Here is a 19011-nt window from a genome sequence, read left to right as displayed (position 1 = left end):
GTACACCCATTTAATTGCTCAGCATTCAATACCATCGTTCCCTCGAAGCTGGACAGGAAACTGCAGGATCTAGGACTGAGCAGCTCCCTCTGCAGCTGGATCCTTAGCTTCCTGTCTGACAGACGCCAAGTGGTCAGACTGGGCAGCATCACCTCATCCCCCATCACACTGAACACTGGTGCTCCACAGGGGTGTGTACTGAGCCCTCTCCTGTACTCACTCTACACCTACGACTGCACGACCACTAACAACTCCAACATCATTGTAAAGTTTGCGGACGACACTACAGTGGTGGGTCTTATCACCAACAGTGATGAGACAGCTTACAGGGAGGAGGTCAGCGCCCTGACCCACCCTCAACGTCGCAAAGACAAAGGAGTTGATAGTGGACTTCCGGAGGTGCAGAGAAGTACACACCCCCATCACCATCAACGGCGCTGCTGTGGAGAGAGTGAGCAGCTTCCGGTTCCTTGGTGTACATCTGGCTGAGGATCTTACGTGGTCAGTACACACAAACAAAACAGTGAAGAAGGCGCAGCAGCGCCTCTTCTTTCTCAGGAGACTGAAAAGATTTGGCATGAGCCCTCGCATCCTCAGGACCTTCTATCACTGTGCCATTGAGAGCATCCTCACTGGATGCATCACCACCTGGTACGGCAACAGCACCGCTTACAACTGCAAAGCTCTCCAGAGAGTAGTGCGGTGCTCTGAACGGATAATTGGAGGTGAGCTTCCCTCCCTCCAGGACATCTACAGGAAGCGGTGCCTGAGGAAAGCGGGGAGGATCATCAAGGACTCCAGTCACCCCAGCCATAAACTGTTCAGACTACTTCCATCAGGAAGGAGGTTCTGCAGCATCCGGTCCCGTACCAGCAGACTGAGAGACAGCTTCTTCCACCAGGCCATCAGACTGCTGAACACTTCATAGACACCTCAGCTTCACTACTGGAACTTCAACATTATGCACTCCACACTGTACATTAATGCCACTTGTTTTGCACAATATCCAACTACCAACCTCTGTATATTTTATATATTTATTTTATTTTTACTCTATTTAATTTGTAAAATATGTATACACACACACACACACATATATACACACACGTAGACATACATATTTAGTATACACATTCAGTAATATGCATACACTCATATTGTACATATATTTATTCATATAATTCTCAGATTTAGCCATTCTTGTTTGCTTGTTCTTATGTTATTGTACTTTGCACACTTCTGTTGCTTGTGAAGCTCGCACACAAGAATTTCACTCACATGTACTGTACCAGTGTACCTGCACATGTGATGTGACAATAAAAGTGATTTGTTTTAATTTACACAGCTAATCTTTTCTTGACATGTTTCCCCACTAAAGTCTTCACCAGCTCACACACCAGTTTAAAAGCTGCAGGAAATTACTATTTTGAAACACAGCTACAATTTTTGTCATTTTAGCTGTTTATGAAAATGCCCCGTTTACAAATAAATGATAAAAATGAGCTCCAAGTCTAAACTTACTTTTATTTTGAAAGACTGAAAGAGAAGCACTGCCCCCACTGTCAAAGAGTGACATTTTTATACATCGTCTCCCATTTTTTAGGACTCAGAAGTATTTCAACAAATTAATTTAATCAGGAATGAAATGATCATTTTTAATGCTTAGTGGAGAAACATTTGCAGGCAGTGACTAGTCTAGAACTCATGGACACCGTTAAACAATGGGTTTACTCCTTTACGATTTTTTGGCTGGGCCTTTACTGCAGCTTCACTTATGTACAGTGTACACTCGTTAGGTACACTCTGGCAGTCTTTGGTCCCTTCAGTACCAAAAAAAGTACCGTCATTTAAAAACCACCATCCACATGAGTATTGTTGGTGACCATGTTTATCCCTTTAAGACCACAGTGTACAGATGTTCTAATGGCTGCTTCCAGCAGGATAACACATCATGTCACACAAGCTCAGACCTTTTCAAAGAGGTAGCGCTCTGTAGGTAGAGTGTTCCCCCCATGTTGGAAGGTCGTGGATTCAAATTCACCAAACAACTACCCTGAGGTACCCTTGAGCAAAGTACCGTCTCTAAACACTGCTCCCTGGGCAGTGGATTGGTGCCCACTGCTTCACTGAGTGAATGGGTTAAATCAGGGGTGATTCTAGGATCAGAGCTTTGGGGGTGCTGAGCACCCAGAGAGCTGCCCATCCAGGCAAGGTAAACTTTACTCATCACGATGAGACGTCTTCCCCGTCTCTGTTAGTCCCTGCATCCCTAAATGCCTCCAGTTGTCCCGAGTTCCCTCTGACTGTCTAAATACTGAAACACTGATCCAACATTATCCTTTATTGATGGATCATTTGATCTTACACTTTTACCTGAATGTGGCTCCTTTTTTTGAAAAAACTTCCTCATATCCATTATGAACCTGGCTGTCTCTCTGTACACACACACACACACACACACACACACAACAGGAGTTATAAGGTTAATGGGCATCCAGTCAGTTAGCTAGTTAGTACCTTGGGTTCAATATCGGCACATGCACATATGACAATATAACCCGTTTCTCTCATTACATTTCAAACAGGACAGTGGTAACAACACCAGGCTACGGACAATGTTAAGTTTTAGATTTTAAATAGGCTGTATACATTTCAATGAGATCAACAGGACGGTCAAATGTTGCTGAATTTACTACAGAGCAAACATCCTCGGAAAACAAGTTTTCAACACTGCAGGTTACCTGGGTGTAATGTTTTTCAGCTAAAAAGAAACATGGTGTGACTCCTACCTAACTATATAAAGAGTAACTGAAGGTTAAATGCAGCTAATATGTCCTGTTTTAAGCCAGGCACTTACACCTCCGCTCTGCTGCGTCTCAGCCACCATCGTTCTGGTAGCAAGAGCGCTAGAGCCAGAGCAGGGGAGAGCTGGAACAAACCATTTTGGGAGGGGGGGGGAGGTTATCTATACTTTTGTTGTTAAAATGTTCCATCTCAATTAAGTACTGTATACTTTTTATATTTTTAGTAGTGTGTCACACAAACAGCAAATATTTTCAAAAGAAGTAAGAAATCTTTCGGGGTGCTTCAGCAAAGCACCCCCAAAAAAACAAGTTTATTCATATAATTCTTGTATAAAAAAACAAGTTCACTTGTTTAAGATAATAATAATAATAATAATAATAATAATAATAATAATAATAATAATAATAAACCAGATCTCAGGAGATTTACATCATGGATATCCAGCTGAGAAATTTGCAGCATCTGATTGATGCTGTGCCATGAATAATTAAGGTAGCTGTGAAAGAAAAAGCAGAACCAACCCAACATTAATGGGGTGTGCCTAATCAAATGGCCTCTGTTTTTCTCCAGAACAGAAGGCTCAAATGCATAACCTTCTTCCTGTAAGCCAACAGTGCTAACCACTGCACCACCCTGCAGAAATCCTAGAAATTATCTCTATGGACTTTTAAACTAGTGCGTACTTTTAAAACTCAATGTTGCACTTAAAAGGTGTTTATAACCCTCATTTGTGAAGTTGTGTGTAGCGCAAGATGACTAAAAAAAAAGAGAGAGAGAGGTGGCGCATCATTGTTGAAAGCCCACTCACCACAACAAGGGTGGGTCATGGGGTGGGTATCTTGGCCCGTGAGTGGGAACGTGGGACAAGGCATACTTGGCAAACAAGACAAACTCAGACGGGACAAAGCACAGACAGAAACTAATGCTAACACAATATATCCATTGTTAATTTTTTTTTTTATTTTGTACTATTTTTAAGAATAGACAACAGCAACAAAACAAAAAGTACAACTTAAAATTCGATTACATGATTAACATTGTATATAAACACTGTTAATGTCTAATATTGAAATGAATCTCCAGTCATACAATTTATTAACTGTATAGACATAAGCCATGTTTTAATAGATTGTTTAGAAGCCTTCTAATTAAATCACTCAGTTTGCATTGTCAAAGAAAACATAAATCAAGATAATGAGATAGAAACTACATGAACTGATGTTGCTGGTAGTATGTGAATGCCAGAGCAGGGTATTCTTTAAAGATGCTAAGTAAACTAAGTTACTAAGTCGTTGGTGGGAAGAGTGCTGCAGCGCCACTTTAAAAAGAAACAAACAAAAAAACAGAAAATCCCACAATCTTAAACCTTTAGTCTAATCAAAATACCAGAGAAAGTGATATGATTTTATCGGAAAAACATAAACAACACAGGCTGTTGGATATAAAAAGCTAACGCAGCAAAGTGTGACCCTTGTGCCCTCTTGGGACACAAACTTCAATACAAAAGCAGTAAATTTAGTTCAGTGTAATGAGTAATATCAAAAACTAACCACCTAGTATCCATCCATCATCTTCTTCCACTAATCCGGGGACGGCTCCTAGGGACAGCAGCCTAAGCAGAGAAGTCCAGATCTCCCTCTCCCTAGCCAAGAGATATAATCTCTCTTGGGTCACCCCCAGCGGGACGTGCCCAGAACACCTAACCCAGGAGGCGCCCAAAGGCATCTTTATCAGATGTCCAAACCACCTGAAGTAGCTCCTTTCGATGTGGAGGAGTAGCAGCTCTACTCTGAGCCCCTGCCTAAGGGAGAGGCCAGCCACCCTTTGGACAAAGCTCATTTCTGCCACTTGTATCTGTGATCTGGTTCTTTTAGTCACTACCCAAAGCTCGTGACCATAGGTGAGGGTAGGGACGTAGAGCAACCCGGAAATCAAGAGCTTCACTTTTTCACTCAGCTTTCTCTTCACCATGATGGACTGGTACAGCATCCGCATCACTCAACCTGCAGCCTGCATTAGCTTAGGAAACAGTCTTAACTTAAACTGCAACTATCCATCAGGGCCCTGTTGATGGTCAGTACAGTTTACTGAACAAGTTTCAAACAATCACAATTTTGGAGTTGGCACCTTCTCCTCCTGCGAGTGGGCCTACTCAGCTGTCAATCATAACATTGCTACCCAATTAAAAACATGACTTTTTCAACCCAAATCAGCTATAAGAACTATGAATAACGACAGAAAGCATTCTTGGGAAAATTTAACTGAGGAGCACTGCCTTTATTTTGACTCTAGTCCCATCCACTAACATGGAGAGGGCAGTACTTATGAAACTATACTGCAGCCAGACAGCAGGTAGCCACAGAGACGCTTTGGCTTCATTTTTCTGGAGCTGTCAGGTCATCCATGTTTTCTACAGTCATTAGAAGCACATAAAGCAACTGAGATTTCAAACACCAAGAAACAAACAAAAAACACAACTTGGGGATTTTAATGAGGTCAAAACATTTTAATAAAAAAAAAAAATCTTTTGTAAGAAGTCTTGTCCTCCAATTTGTTCAACTTCCATCACATTTCACTTTCGCAACAGCACACACACATTCGCTCACTGACAATGTGCTAGCTACTAAACCTTTGGAACAGAAACATGCTGACTGATCTGTCAGTATTATAAACATCTTATACAATCCAGTGTAACATGAACGCATAAAAGTCTGCTTCAACTTCAAGGACCACATTAGTAATTTCTCATTTTAGCCCATTAATCACAAATTTCCAGAGTTTCATAATTTACCAGGTAGCAATCAGATTTTATGTCACGTTCAATAAGACAAATCAACCAGCATAACATTAACATTAAATTTTCCGTTGCCTTTCTTGGAAATTATTCATCACAAAAAAAAAAGAGAGAGAGAGAAAAAAAAAAGAAGAAAAAATATACCGGCATGAACTGAACCAACAATTGCCAAAAAGGAAGAAAAAACAATGATAATAGCGTATACGATTTCATGGTTAATGAGCTAAAATGTGCTGGCAGCGTTCTCCAGAAAGACAGCCCTCAAAGGAGTGAAGAGTTTCACATTTAAGTCCTGAATAGCACACAGGGATGTGAGCAAAACAAACTGAGGAGAATTTATTACATAAAGCAAGAGTTAATCTATATTTACAAATGAATCAGAGGCAGATAATCTGCAGTTCCTCCTCTGCCAAAAAGAAATCACATCCCTGAGCACAGTTTGTGTTATTCATAGCATAGCAGTTCACGTCAGAGTCCTGCAGCTCTAGTTTGACCACAACAGCACAGTTGTTCCCCGGCCCAGAGTCTGCAAAGACGTTCACATTGAATATTGAAGAGACCTCAGCTGCAGTCTTTCTGCATTACAGGAACAAGGGTACCGTGGAGAGCTGCAGAGACAGGAAGCATCAGAACAGCTGACATTTATCAGTTTCCTTGTAGCAGGATGCCAGCGTTAGCCGTTATCTTTACGTCCTAATCTCCTTGCAGCTTTGAGTTATGCCTCTGTTAATGCAGAGCCTTTCTCTCTGCCCTCTTCATCCTCCTCCCCATCTTTGTCTTTGTTCTTTTTGCGTTTCTTTTTCTTGTGCTTGTGCTTCTTGTGTTCTGCCTCTTTGTCCTGGCTGCTGCGTTTCTTGTGCTTTTTGTGCCTTTTAACTTTCTTGTGTTTCTTCTTCTTCTTGTCTGTCGTGGTGGTGGCTGAGCCGCTGTGGTTACTTGGGGTGGGGCTGTGGGAGCGCTGGCTGAGGGACAGACTGGCGCTGCCGCTTCGCCCTCTCTCAGGCTCAGAACCTTCACCTTCGCTGTAGTCGGGCACGAAAGCTGCCTCGTCTGTCTCGCGGCCGAGGTCGGAGCACAAACGCTGTCTCCTGGGCTCGGGGGCCCGACTTTCCTCTCGCCCTCCTCCACCTCTGACTTCTGCTGCTCTCTCCTCCTTCCCTGGAGCTACTCGCCCTTCCTCTCTTCCTCCACCTCGCCGCTCCTCTTCTCTTGCAGAAGCTCTTCCTTCTTCTCTCACTCCTCTCCCCTCTTCCCTCACGATTTTAATTTTGGTTGATTTGTCCAAGTTTGTCTGGCCCGTCCTACCACCCTTACCCTCTTCCCTTGTGGCTCTTCCCTTCTTCTCCTCCTTCACTGCTCCTTTCCTCTCTTCTCTTGTAGCATCCCGGGTTTCAGTCCTAATAGGCTTAGGTGCTTCCTGCTGCAGCTCTCTACCTCGAGGCCTCTGCAGCACTGGGGAAGGCTCCTTGGTTACACTAAGCTCATTTTCCTGGCCTTCTTCGTCATCTTCCCTCTCCCACTTGGAGCGGGGAGGAGGCTGAATGAGCGGTTCCTCCCTGGCCGGGCTGAGCACCGGGCTCAAGCTCGGGCTGCGTGCACGGGTTTTTACGGGGCTCGGTGGAGGCTGTTCTGCAGGTTTCGAAGGCAAACTCTTCTGGTCTTTCTCCGAGTCCTGCTTTGTTTCATGAGACGACCTTTTGTAAGGAAAAACAAGTTTTTAGAAAAGCTTAAACATCTCAATACGAGCAGATACGACACCACAGTTTAGACAATAGTACAATTTTCTTTGGGAAACACTTTTCTATCAAACTTGAGCTGCAACAACAGTTTATACTTGCTTCACCTTAAATTTATTTTTATGTCCACAAAATTTTAAAAAAAATTGAATAACTATCAATAATTAGACCCTAATCCTAAGATATTTTGTGTCTAATGTATTTTTACAAAGAACAAAAACAAAAATTACACAACTACACAAGTCATTTAATTCAATGTGAGTTTCACTGTGCCACTGAACTCATTACTTTGCTTTGGCAACACTAAAATAATGAGTTTTCCTAGCCCTCCCAAATAAACAGCTTTAGACTGATTACGTTTTTCAAACTCCTCTTCTGTTGCTAATGAACCGCTGACAGAAACAGATAGAAACAATTTAAATTCTCGTGCCATCCTAATGGAAACAACTTAAAGATGCAAATATCAGACGCATAAAATGAAGAGTGGAACAAAGTAAATAAACTACATAACATTTTGAAGTGAAAATTAAAGGCTGTATAAGGAGAAAAAAAAGAAAAGGCACTCACTTAGTGGAGCTTGTAATGTGGCCTGTCAGAGCCTTTCGGCTGATCCTGGGTTTGCTCTTTACAGCAGCCTCCTGAACGTCTTTGACCGCTTCCACGGAGGTGAGAGGAAAGAGGAAAGGTTCAATGAATGTGTAATTAGATAGCAAGACACAAAATCAAAGTTATCATTTCCTGCCATACACTCGACTCGTGCTTCAAATTACCTTCTCTGCGAGCAGCAGCTGGTTTCTCTCCAGAGGGAACGCTCCTCTCTGTTCTGTCCTTGGACGCACTCCTGGGTAATTAGAGAATATAATTACAACTATTAACAACTGTGTTTACAGACAGAACAAATGTATCATCGCGTCTTTCAGTCATGGATAAGGAGAAGCAGAAAAGCAAATGTAGTGACCTGTCAGGTTTAGCGGCTCTTTCTGAGCCCTCGCCCTTCTCCTTAGAAGATGCTCTTGGTTTCTCCTGATGGTCTGCCTGTCTCCTCGTGATGGCAGACTTCTCTCCGATCGTCATTTTATCCAGGCTGACAGATCTGCCTCCCCCGCTCGCGCCGCCTGAGTTTTTTCGTTCTGCCTTCGACGCCCTCTCACCCTCCGTGTCTCTCTCCGATGCAACCGCCACCTTTTGGGCGATTCTGTCCTTGTCTCGGTCTCTGTCAGACCCCTGACCTCTGTCTCTGTCTAAACCAGACCTCTCTCGCTCTCTGTCTGAACCAGACCTCTCTCGCTCTCTGTCTGAACCAGACCTCTCTCGCTCTCTGTCTGAACCAGACCTCTCTCGCTCTCTGTCTGAACCAGACCTCTCTCGCTCTCTGTCCACTCCAGAGCTTCTGTCCTGCTCTCTGTCTGAGATGTGCTGCCCCTCTCCGCCACTGCCAGGTCTCTCTCTGGAGACTCCCCTCTCCGCAGATGCAGAGCGCTCTTTTCTTCTAGCTACTTCTGCTGCACTACTGTGCCGGTCTGCTTCAGAAATGCTTGTGCCAGCTGATCGCTCTGAGATTGAGGCGTTCTTTTCGTGACCAGATGAAGTTTCATCCAAGGCCGCTGCCTCAGTGCTGCCTCTTCTCCCCATATCTCTGTTCAACTTGATTATTCTTACTGGCTTAACCTGCAGATGCAAAAACAAAATGTTCAAACGGAGTTAAATTAGGGGAAATCAGTAGGAAAAATACGTTTAACAAAAGTTTCTGAGGACCTACCTGAAGGTCCATTAGAGGTCTGATGGCTGCTCGATCCGTTTCACCCCGGCCAAGCTCGCGGCTCCCTGGATGCGGAAGGATACCAGGCCTGTCAGAGGAAGGTGGGAGTCTGTGGAGTGGGGGCTGATGAGGCAAATGCGAGTGGGACATGATATCCACTCCACCTCCTAGGCCATCTATTCTCCTCAGCTTTCCGGGAGGAGGTCCAAGTAAAGAGCGACCCTCCTCTCCCATCCTCCTCCGGTTGTCCACTGGGGATGAAGGTCGGGGGAGGAGTGGGAGACCGTGTTGATGGGGGTGAGGAAGGAGACCACCGCCCTGTGGAAGATTTTTTCTTCCCCGCATGTCATGGCTGGATCGGGGGCTGTCATGAAGCGGGGGATGAGGCAGAGGTTGGTTATGGGAGGACTGTGGAGGGGTCTTCACAAGTGAAGGCCTCACAACGGAGCTCTTACCCTTTTCTTTTTTAGAGGTAGTCGAGTTGTGGGTGTCTTCTGGTTTGGCTTTAACACTCTTTAAAGGTTTAACAGCTGAGGAGGAAGAGGAAGATGATGAGGGGTCTTTCTTTTTTGCCAAAACTCCTTCTCCGGTCTTTTTCTTCATTTTGTCCGGCTTTACCTTGACCGGCTCCGTCTTTGCTTTAGGCTTTACTTTCTGAACTTTGTCCTTCTTCGTTTTTTCAGATTGAGTTTTTGATGCAGACTTGGTTGAAGATTTAACAGATGAAGCAGTGCTCTTAGAGGGCGGGGCTTTAGATGACGCAGTGTTAACAGCAGGCCTTGAAGAGATGGGAGGTGTTTTTGTGTGTGACGGTACATCGTCCATGGGTTCGTCTCTGACCGGAGTGGCATCGCCTCTGTCCACCGGCTGTTGCGACGCCTCTGGTTCTTCTCCAGCTTTCTTCTTTTTTATCTTCTTTGTTTTCAGGACTTTAGTGCTGGACTTTGTCCCTGACGAGGAAGAGGACGGGGGATGGTGAGGTGGACCAGCTCTCTCCTCTCTCCCTCTTCTCCCTCTCCCCTGGGGTGAGTAATCTCTGGATAAAGGGGACAATCTGTCCCTCTCTCTGTCTCTGCTGCCATGACCTCTGTGATGCAGTGAAGGGTGTTGGCTATCGTATTCTTTGTAGTATTTGTTGTACCAGTCTACATACTCCTTTTCCCACTGGCGCCTTTCCCTTTCAAAGCGCTCGGGGCCTGCGGGACTCGGACCCTTCAGTTCATATGGTGGTAGCTCGCGTGGAGGTAGCTTTCGTCCGCCAGGGCTGCGGCTCCGGTATGCCCCAGGGGAGCGAGATCGTGACCTAGACCTGTAAGGCCCTTCTGGCCCCTCCCAGCCTCCTCCCCGGTAGGAGGGAGGAGATCGTGGTGAGCCAGAGCGACGGTACCCATAAGACCTCGAACGAGATCGGGACCTTGACCGTGAGCGTCCATAACTGCGTCCGTTACGTCTGGAATAAGGCGAGCGAGGATAGGACCTGCCATGGGATCGTGAACGAGAGCGGGATCGGCTCGGTGAATAAGAGTAAGACCTGGATCTGGATCTAGATCTTGATCTGGACCGAGAGCGCGAGTAAGGAGAGCGGCTAAATGGAGATCGACTGAATGACCTGGACCTGGAAGAAGAGAGTCGGGCAGGAAAAAGAAGGAATGAACAGAGTGAATGAAGGGTTGAAAGAAGGATTACGCAAAAATGCAACAAATGCCTTTAAAAGCTTTGTGCATAAACAAGTTTCGTTATGTAATAAATACCTGGAGTAAGATCGCTTTCTTCTCTTTGGTGCATTTCGGTATTTCATTAGCTCTTTGTGGAAGTCTTTAGTGAACTCATCCAGCTTGGAGGTAACCCTATGTAAACAAAATTAAACACTCAGAAACATTCCAGGTCGTCTCTTGTGGTGAAACTCCAAAATAAAATAACTGTTCACAATTGCAATCCTGAGTTATGTCTGGTGCTACATGGTTTTCACATGTGCCACCACAGTCTGTCGTTAGACCCCTAAAACAAAAAGAACCCACTCACTTGTCCTGTCTGTGATGCCTTGGCCTGTAGAAGTCTTCCTTACAGAGAGGTGGCTGTGGGAGGGTGGGTGGAAGAGGGACTAGAGGGGGCTGGGTACCAGGGGGAACCCAGGGGGGGTTGAGAACTGTTGGTCCAGGGGGATAAACAGGCTGGGGCTGGTAACTCATAGCAGGAGGAGGAATAAGGCCAGGACCAGCACTGTATGGAGGAGGGTAAGCCTGAGGTGGAGGTGGATACAGGGCTGGAGATGGGTACACCTGAGGACTAGGTACAGGAGGTGGAGCTGTGTGCAGGCGACTGGAGGGGTGCTCTCCTCTACTTCGGTACCTGTAAAGATGTACACAAAAGACTTTACAGAACTGATGTTACATCACAAACACTTCACAGTTCATAGTGCATAAGCAAGATTTACCAGTGTCTGCCACCTCCGCCTGCTGCTGCTGGTGCTGCTACTGCTCCTACTCTGTGAGAGTGATTTGTCCGTGAATGGTGACCTAAAAGAGCAGAGAGCAGGCAGGCTGTTAGTTGCCAAATGTCTTCCCTTTAAGCTCATCAGATCTGCTTAAATGAATAAATTGATCTTCTGACCTGACTGATGAGATGGTCTTGTAGGTGGCAGTTGGCCAATCACTGGTAAAGTGTAGCTCTGTGGGAGAAATTATGGGGTTTTTTTAAAAAGAGAGAGAGAAAGAGAAAAAAGGTTAACATGATGAAAAACCTATGTTTTGGTGCTCTAACTAACATAACCTCGCAAACAAGTCACTATTCAGGAAGGACCCACCTGTGAGCCACTTTCTGAGGGTCCTGATGAATCAGTTGTCCCTTTAGGTTCTGGACGCGTCTCCCTGAAACACAAATAGAGACAGTGTCTGGCAAGAAAGGCTTCTTTGAACTGAATTTTTCATGGAATATCTCAGTGTAAACTTACCCTGGTGGGGGTGGTTCACCCTGGTCGGTGGAGTTGGTCGAGTGCATAGGAGAACGGCGATCAACAGCCGGTGCAGGGACTGGCGAAGCTTCTTTTTCCTCGACAATAGAAGCAGCAGCAGGGGAAGGAGAAGCAGGCGGTGGAGTAGACGCAGCAGGTGGTGCAGGAGAAGGAATAGAAGGAGCAGGTGCAGTAGGTGGGGCCTGTGTTTGAGGGGCCGTGGTGGTTGGTACATTTGTAGGAGGTGGTTGAGTGACATTGGCCAGCAGCGGGTCCTGCTGTCTCGAGTGCAGAGGCCTGACCAGCTGTGGCCGCGGTGGAGGCGGAGCTGTGTGTTGGGCCTGCTTGCGCCCATGTTTGGTGTATCCTGTCTCATTCTTAAAGTTGTTTACAGCCTACATAAGAAGGCAAACACATAATCCAGCACTTACAAAAACAGTCAAATTAAACTAATACCACATCAGACTGCAAACGTTTGAAAGCACTACCTGTCGAAGAAACTTGTTGGCAATGAGATTATCAGGTGACACATCTGACTGTTTGCACGTGAAGCAGATGTGCTCCTCTGAGTCCAACAGGGCAGTCCTAATACCTGAAAACAGACGGATCTTATTTAGACAAAAGCTCACGCACACACACAAAAAAAAAAAAATCACTTAAAATCTTTTTTTATCGTCTACATTTTGAGAACTCACAGTCATCGCAGTAGCTGTTTCCACAGCAAGGTATGACTACGGCATCTGTCATCAGGTCATTGCAGATCGGACACAGGAGCTCATCAGGGATTGGATCGTTTTCATCCTCAGATGACGACTGTTCATGTGGAACAAATGGAGGGCGCTCCTTCTTTCCCTGTGCGTATGCTTCCCTGTTAACAAAACAAATGCACCAGCAATATGGATAATTACCAACTAAGACATAACTTAATGTGCTATAAAGTGTATATGAAACGCCATGTGTAGGCGTATGTCAGTGATTGGCACGTACGCATCTATAGCAGGTATGGCGTATTCTCCTGTGCTGGTTAACATGGCTCCCTTGGCACCTGGCTCTGCTTTCACCATGAAGCTCTGTGGTATCCCCTTACTAATTCGTACTGGCTTGGGACCCTCCACACTTTTATCCTGAACCTCAAAATGTAAAAAGGCAAAAAAAGAAAACCCAAAACAACAAAAATTAACATTAACCAAAACATGACGGTTACTTTTTTAGACGTTACACAACAATGTTGTAAAATATAGCAACACAGACAAAGATCAAACAATACTGTTAATTACCATTAGCATGGGGCACTGTCGAATGTAGTGACCGGCCTTTCCACAACGAAAGCAGGTGTAGTGAGCAGGTGGAGGTCCGACTGCCTTCTTGGAGTAACTGGAGGCACAAGTTACAGAGTTAAACACACGCCCAGCTAGACAATGAATTGAAATACACATTACATGCTTCATTTTGAATTTAATTAGATGCTCAAGTGTGGCGATTGTATACTAACTGTATTGGATCATATTCGTGATTCGACTGAGTCATCATGGCTTTAATCTTGTCCTCCTCGGATGCATTTGCGTCAACCAGGTTAGCAGTCTAAAACATTGATTTAGAAGAGATATAAGAATCAGAACAATGTCAACCCCTCAAGAAAAAACCAAAAAAAACAACCCATCTTTTTAGCTTTTCTGGCGTTACAGCAAGCATACACAGAAACAGTACCTTCGCAAGTTGGGCGAACGACAACGAAGGAGAAGAGTCCGTCTGCAGGAGAATCAGAGCACATATATTAAAAGGTATTAACATGATAGATTTTAGACACACTGGAAGACAAGAGCCCCGACAGTTCCCCACCACATCTGTGACCAATCCCTTAGAGCCTCCGTTTGTTTCTTCAAACAAAATTAGCACCTCTGTTTAGCCTCCAAAGTGCCTGACAAAGGTAATGCACGAGTAGCAATTAACAAAAGAAATAAAAAAAATCAACACGTGGATTACAAGTGGTGCGTGCCGTTTTAAGTCCAACTCCTCTAAATAGTCAGCAAATCTAGAAGGAAAAAAAACTAATACTCTGAAAGCCTCTAAGCTTGTGTCTTTTCAGAGATTTTTTACATGGATGAGATCTTTGGGGGGGAATAGAGTAAAATACAAATACCCAAAAAACACACAGCGATGTGATGCAAACTCCATACTGAATGTATTATCTACTGCCTTTGCAAAGCAACAAAAGTATTACAGCACCAAAAAAATTTAAATGAGATTGTGCGCTTTAGTCGCATGTTTAAGAACTCATGACGAGACAGAAAATTGTAAAAACATCTACTTTTGCTGTTCTTTAGCATATGCAAGTCTTCCGAGCCTTTAACTATGGTAATGTCCAAGAGCTTCTGCTTAAACACATCACGCCTCCTTAAGTATTTGGGGCTTATCAGCAAATACTACCAACACATCCCTCTAAATCCTATATCCAAAGCTTCTTCTGCAGTGGGTAGCAGAGGGCAATTTTCTCAAAGGAATACTTGACATTTAATTTAAGTATGCAGTTTCCCCTCACTAGGGCACAGTGATTTAAGTTTTTGCACCAGCTTGTCAAACGAAGTTGTCACAAATATTCAAAACTCATCAAAAAGTTCAAGAATGCTTTCTGTAAACTAATGAGCTAGCAAGGAGCAGAGCCAACCTATTAAAAAAAAAAAAATGCAGACACAGGAAGCTGTCAAGTATGTAGAGCTGATAAGGCACAAGTGTAGAGATCTTTCTGTTGAGGGGGTGGGTGAAATAAAAAATGCCTGGTGGAAGGAAAATGAAGTAACCGCTGTTGTCACTTATTCTCTTAACCTGTTCCCTTTAACAGCCCTACAACACCACCAACGTCACGACAGAAAGCGGAGGAGGGATGGTTCTGTCAAGAGTGGACAAAGGGTCACATTTTACACCCACATAAAAAATTTGATCTCTCTTCTTTTTTTAAGTAATAAAGGCTAAATGTTAGTAAACAAAAAAAGCCAGCAGGGTGGGATATCCATCATGATAAGCAGGCTCAGAGGAAACACTGGGTATTGCAGAAAGCTGTGGAGGGAACACACAGGGATCTGGTGCAAGCGGTTCTGACACTGAACCACTCAACAACTTTATTGACAGGGTCTGCAGCTTACAGCTTACAGGACACACTACACCAGCATACTTTGCACTGCAGCAACCATGGAAGGATATTTACTGATACTGTGTCTTAGCACAGTGTGGTCTAGCTTCGTAATGATCCCCCCCAAAAAACCACAGTTTTGTAAAAAACAAACAAAAAAACAAACAAAAACACACTTTGAACTGGTTTCCTTGCACAAGAGGCACTGAGGAATCTGGCTAGATTCAGTGTATCTCAGCACAGCAATGTAAATGCGAGCCTTCAAAGTTTAAGGGTTATGTGCAGTCCATATTCAGTGCAGAACAGAACATCTTCATGATTAAATTGTACAGGACAAAATAAATGACAGAAGTTTTGACTTAACAAAATATCTGAGAATGTGTATGTTTAGCAGGTTAAGCTCATAAAATGAATAAGAGTCAGTGGCAAATCTATTCCACTCATTATGTAAGATAAGTTTATATAAATTAATCACACTTTCCTTCTTTGGGTTTATAAACCACAGAAAATATTTTCACAGAAAATAAATGACAATGTATTATGAATACAAAAATACCATACTTCCTTTTACAAACCCCTTCAAAACATTTGCCTGGCATAAATCAGGCTACATAACCATTTCATTATGAAATACAGTCATTAACAGTTTAAATTGCTTGCCATGTTAATTATCAACAGTTTCAGTTCAGAGCATTACAAAAACATGGTGGCTAGTCTGTTGTTTCTCTTAGCGGCCTCATCTCATTCACACAGTGTACTTTTAATTTGTTCATTTCAAAATAAAAAAAAAAGGCAGACAACCCGGGTTTTTAGAGAGAAACAACAAACTACTTTAACCTTAGTGACTCCAGGAAACCCTCAAAAAAAGACATCAAATAACACACAGAGGTCGAGAGCTCAACACAAATGTAGCCAACACACAGTGAACAGAAGATACAACTTTATCATTGTTGACAGGATGTTCTTGAGAAAGGTGACTAAAGCCAGAAAGAAGGGGGCGAGAGAGAGACAGAGGGGTGAGGAAGGAGAGTGTGTTGTTTTTGGGTTTTGTTTTACATACGGGTCTAGGAGGTCCCACCACAGCTGTGTCAGAACGATCTCTGCGGAAAACAGAAAAAAAGTAGTAAGCTACTGGCACAAAAGGAACAAACATAACCTAGAGATTTCTCTATCATTTAAAATCCACTGGTGACTACACTGTAATCATGACTCAGGCTGCAACGTTAGATTTTATGTATACATACACAATGAACGTCCTGCCAGCAGGTTTTACTCCACCAATCGGGGTGCGGCGGACGATCACAGACGAGTGTTTTGGGATGTGGGCTTCATCGTCTGTGTATTCTGTGAAACACCACACAGAACAGAAATCCAATGAGTTTACAAAATATTTATGAAATACAGAAAAATCCCAGTATTTACAGCTTATGCGATCCCAGGGCTTCAACTAAGGCTGAATAGCTGTGACAGTTAAAATAAGCACTAAATAATGACAAAGCCTTTATAAAAATAGACATTAAAAGCTCGTTCTCAAATATTAGATTGGAGGTTCAGTGTACATGAAACTGCTTGGGACAAATAAAGTAAATCCTAGAATGTCAAACTGTTTTAAAGAAATTATTAGAGGCATGTTGTAGATCCCAATGGATTTGTACATATTCTAGCCCTGTTTGTGTTTTCCCAGCAAAAGCCCTATACCTAGATATCATGCGCTGCCTCTTCCCAAAGTATCTGATTATGCTTCTCCCATAATGTAAAGAGTCAGCTCATGGCGTACCTTCTCGAGTCTGCGCATTGGTGATCTGCAGGTCGCAGTCTGTGGCCTTGAGCCGTTCCCGGGCCATAATCTGCCTTTTAAGCTCGCTGAGAGTGATATGCAGCCCATCGAAAGTGACTGTATTATAGTCCAGTTTGGAAGAAAACTTATAGTGAACACACGACATTTTTTTTTGTTTTGTTTGGATTTCTCTCTCTCTTTTTTTTTTAAACAAGTCTAAGCACTTATCAAGTTAAGAACAAAGAAAAAAAAACACAGGCCTGGTATAACAAAATGAAAGCGTCAACACTGAACACAGGAGGCTAAATCTGGTGACTTTAATGGGTAAACCTTCTGTATTATTCGCTGAAACACTGGACAAAGAAAGGACTAATATGGGGAAAAGGTTGAGCTCGCAGATGACGACACAGTCATTATTACTGGAAATGAAAAATAATCGAGCAGCGAGGCCAAAGCGCCATGGAGCGGCGCCGTGTGCCTCTTCAGTTCTTTAAAGTCCAAGAAAATACAACAAGGTGCCACCAAATCCAAAAGAGTCCATGCAGCACAGTGTGAATATGTTACATGGGTAAATGAGGTCAAGTCCGTCGTGAATTGTCCTTGCTGGAAAACCCGGTCAGCCGCACTGCAGCTAGCAGCGGGCCTGGGGCTTCCCCAGTCCTCGCGGTAGTGTTTTGCCTTTTCGGTACAGTTTGTAATTTATAGAAACAAAACACCACCGAGCTCCACAAAAAGTCCACAAAACTGCGTGAAATGCTCCACGGCCAGTCCACAGGAGTCACACTACTGTTTAGACCCCTCCGAAAAGGTTAATCTTAAATCGAAATGTTCCGTGTAAATGTTAAGCTAATGTCAAGGCTAACATGCGACACCTCGAGATTAGCTAACGCAACTCAACACAACATGAAAGCAGGCCTAACAAAAGCTAACGGCTAACGCTGCTATTGCTGACAATGGTGTCACGCTAAACTTTGGGGCAAAAATCCACCGTCTGCAGTCAGGACGAAAAGGTTCCTCTTCACTCCACGGTTATGTCCCACCACAGAAAATAAAGTTTTGAATCCGGATGATTCTTCAGTGTAAATCCATTAAATCCATGTCGCTGATCCCAGACGATCGTCTCCTCGCTGTTTCATCAAAATGGCGCTGGACGGAACCGGATGTCGTCAGTGTCTGCTTCTTCTTTGAGGCAATGAAAAGTGGCAGCTGCGGCGTTGCATTTTACTGCCACCCTCAGCTTTTATTGCTCAAAAAAGTTAACTGAGTGAAACCCCACAATATCTGTGCACTAATCATTTAATTTTCGTAATATTGCGCTATTTCACAAGAGCCTGTCGTCTCAAGACACTTTATATTTTAAGATAAAGAAAGACACCAAAAATAATATATAAAACCCCAAAACAACAACAATCACACTACCCCCTATGAACAAACACTTGGACAGTGGAAAGGAAAAAGTCAATTTAACAGGAAGAAATCTCTGGCCGAATCGGTCACCTGAGTTAGGAGTGAGGGGAGGAAGACGGGACAATAAAGATGGCTGGATGCTGGGCAACTGGTATTTGTAGATGGATGGATTTTGTGTTTTAAATTGTAACTTTAACTGATTGTTAGTTCATGGCAATTATACATTAGTGCACTAAAGTTTTATTGATAATTAATATACATTTTGGTTATATTACATGTATTTAAATTCATTTTAAACCAATGTCATTTAAAACAAAATAACCATTTCATATGTGTATGGAAACCTGTTTCAGTCACTAAAAAAAGTCACACCCTTACACTGTACAATTAATTTGTTAGAAATAATATTAAATAATGTAATATGAACTTGAAACTCTTTACCACTTTACCATCCATCCTCTCGAGAATCAGTTGTTTTTGTCTTTATTGTATAAAACTGTAAAGTATTGTTTTATACAATATATTCTATGCAGCAAGGAGATGTTTCAGAGATTTCTTTTAAAGTTTGTACCTCTAATTTTAAGATACCTTGCTTGACATTTTGCAAAAATAACCCTTTAATTTAGATTTACCTTTGCCTGGGAATTTTTTTTTAA

The 19011-nt window shown here is 43.4% G+C and overlaps 1 protein-coding gene across 2 annotated transcripts; it reads right to left on the bottom strand.

Moving 5' to 3' along the window:
* Nucleotides 1–6106: 6106 nt before the first annotated feature.
* LOC146630310 (uncharacterized) lies at nucleotides 6107–18089 on the bottom strand. Of its 2 annotated transcripts, none has more exons than XM_085356842.1 (20): nucleotides 16949–18089; nucleotides 16416–16515; nucleotides 16232–16271; nucleotides 13752–13793; nucleotides 13537–13625; nucleotides 13322–13418; nucleotides 13032–13174; nucleotides 12740–12912; nucleotides 12533–12636; nucleotides 12045–12439; nucleotides 11898–11961; nucleotides 11705–11762; nucleotides 11529–11610; nucleotides 11117–11443; nucleotides 10846–10941; nucleotides 9095–10709; nucleotides 8294–9003; nucleotides 8106–8176; nucleotides 7903–7990; nucleotides 6107–7293 (listed from the first exon to the last, which is right to left on the bottom strand). In XM_085356842.1, exons 1-20 carry the CDS (start codon nucleotides 17112–17114, stop codon nucleotides 6315–6317), a joined length of 5439 nt encoding a protein of 1812 aa, XP_085212968.1. In that variant the 5' UTR covers nucleotides 17115–18089; the 3' UTR covers nucleotides 6107–6314. The 2 variants fall into 2 exon arrangements, with proteins under 2 accessions (XP_085212968.1, XP_085212969.1); XM_085356843.1 differs by having other exon boundaries at nucleotides 13032–13168.
* Nucleotides 18090–19011: the final 922 nt, after the last annotated feature.

Source organism: Diplotaxodon limnothrissa, linkage group LG6 (genome assembly GCF_057381915.1).
Source record: "Diplotaxodon limnothrissa isolate DT_005_m linkage group LG6, D_limnothrissa_male_GT1.1, whole genome shotgun sequence".
In the NCBI taxonomy this organism is placed as follows: Eukaryota; Metazoa; Chordata; class Actinopteri; order Cichliformes; family Cichlidae; genus Diplotaxodon; species Diplotaxodon limnothrissa.
Note: the sequence above shows the minus strand (reverse complement) of the source record. Positions and strands in the feature narration are given on the sequence as shown.

Excerpts from the sequence above, each read along its gene's own strand:
- LOC146630310 (XM_085356842.1), bottom strand. The coding sequence starts at position 17,114 with ATGTCGTGTGTTCACTATAAGTTTTCTTCCAAACTGGACTATAATACA. Across the intron at positions 13,175-13,321 it reads GACAGTGCCCCATGCTAATG|GTTCAGGATAAAAGTGTGGA; the intron begins GTAATTAACAGT and ends TTACATTTTGAG. Across the intron at positions 12,440-12,532 it reads CCAACAAGTTTCTTCGACAG|GCTGTAAACAACTTTAAGAA; the intron begins GTAGTGCTTTCA and ends CTTCTTATGTAG.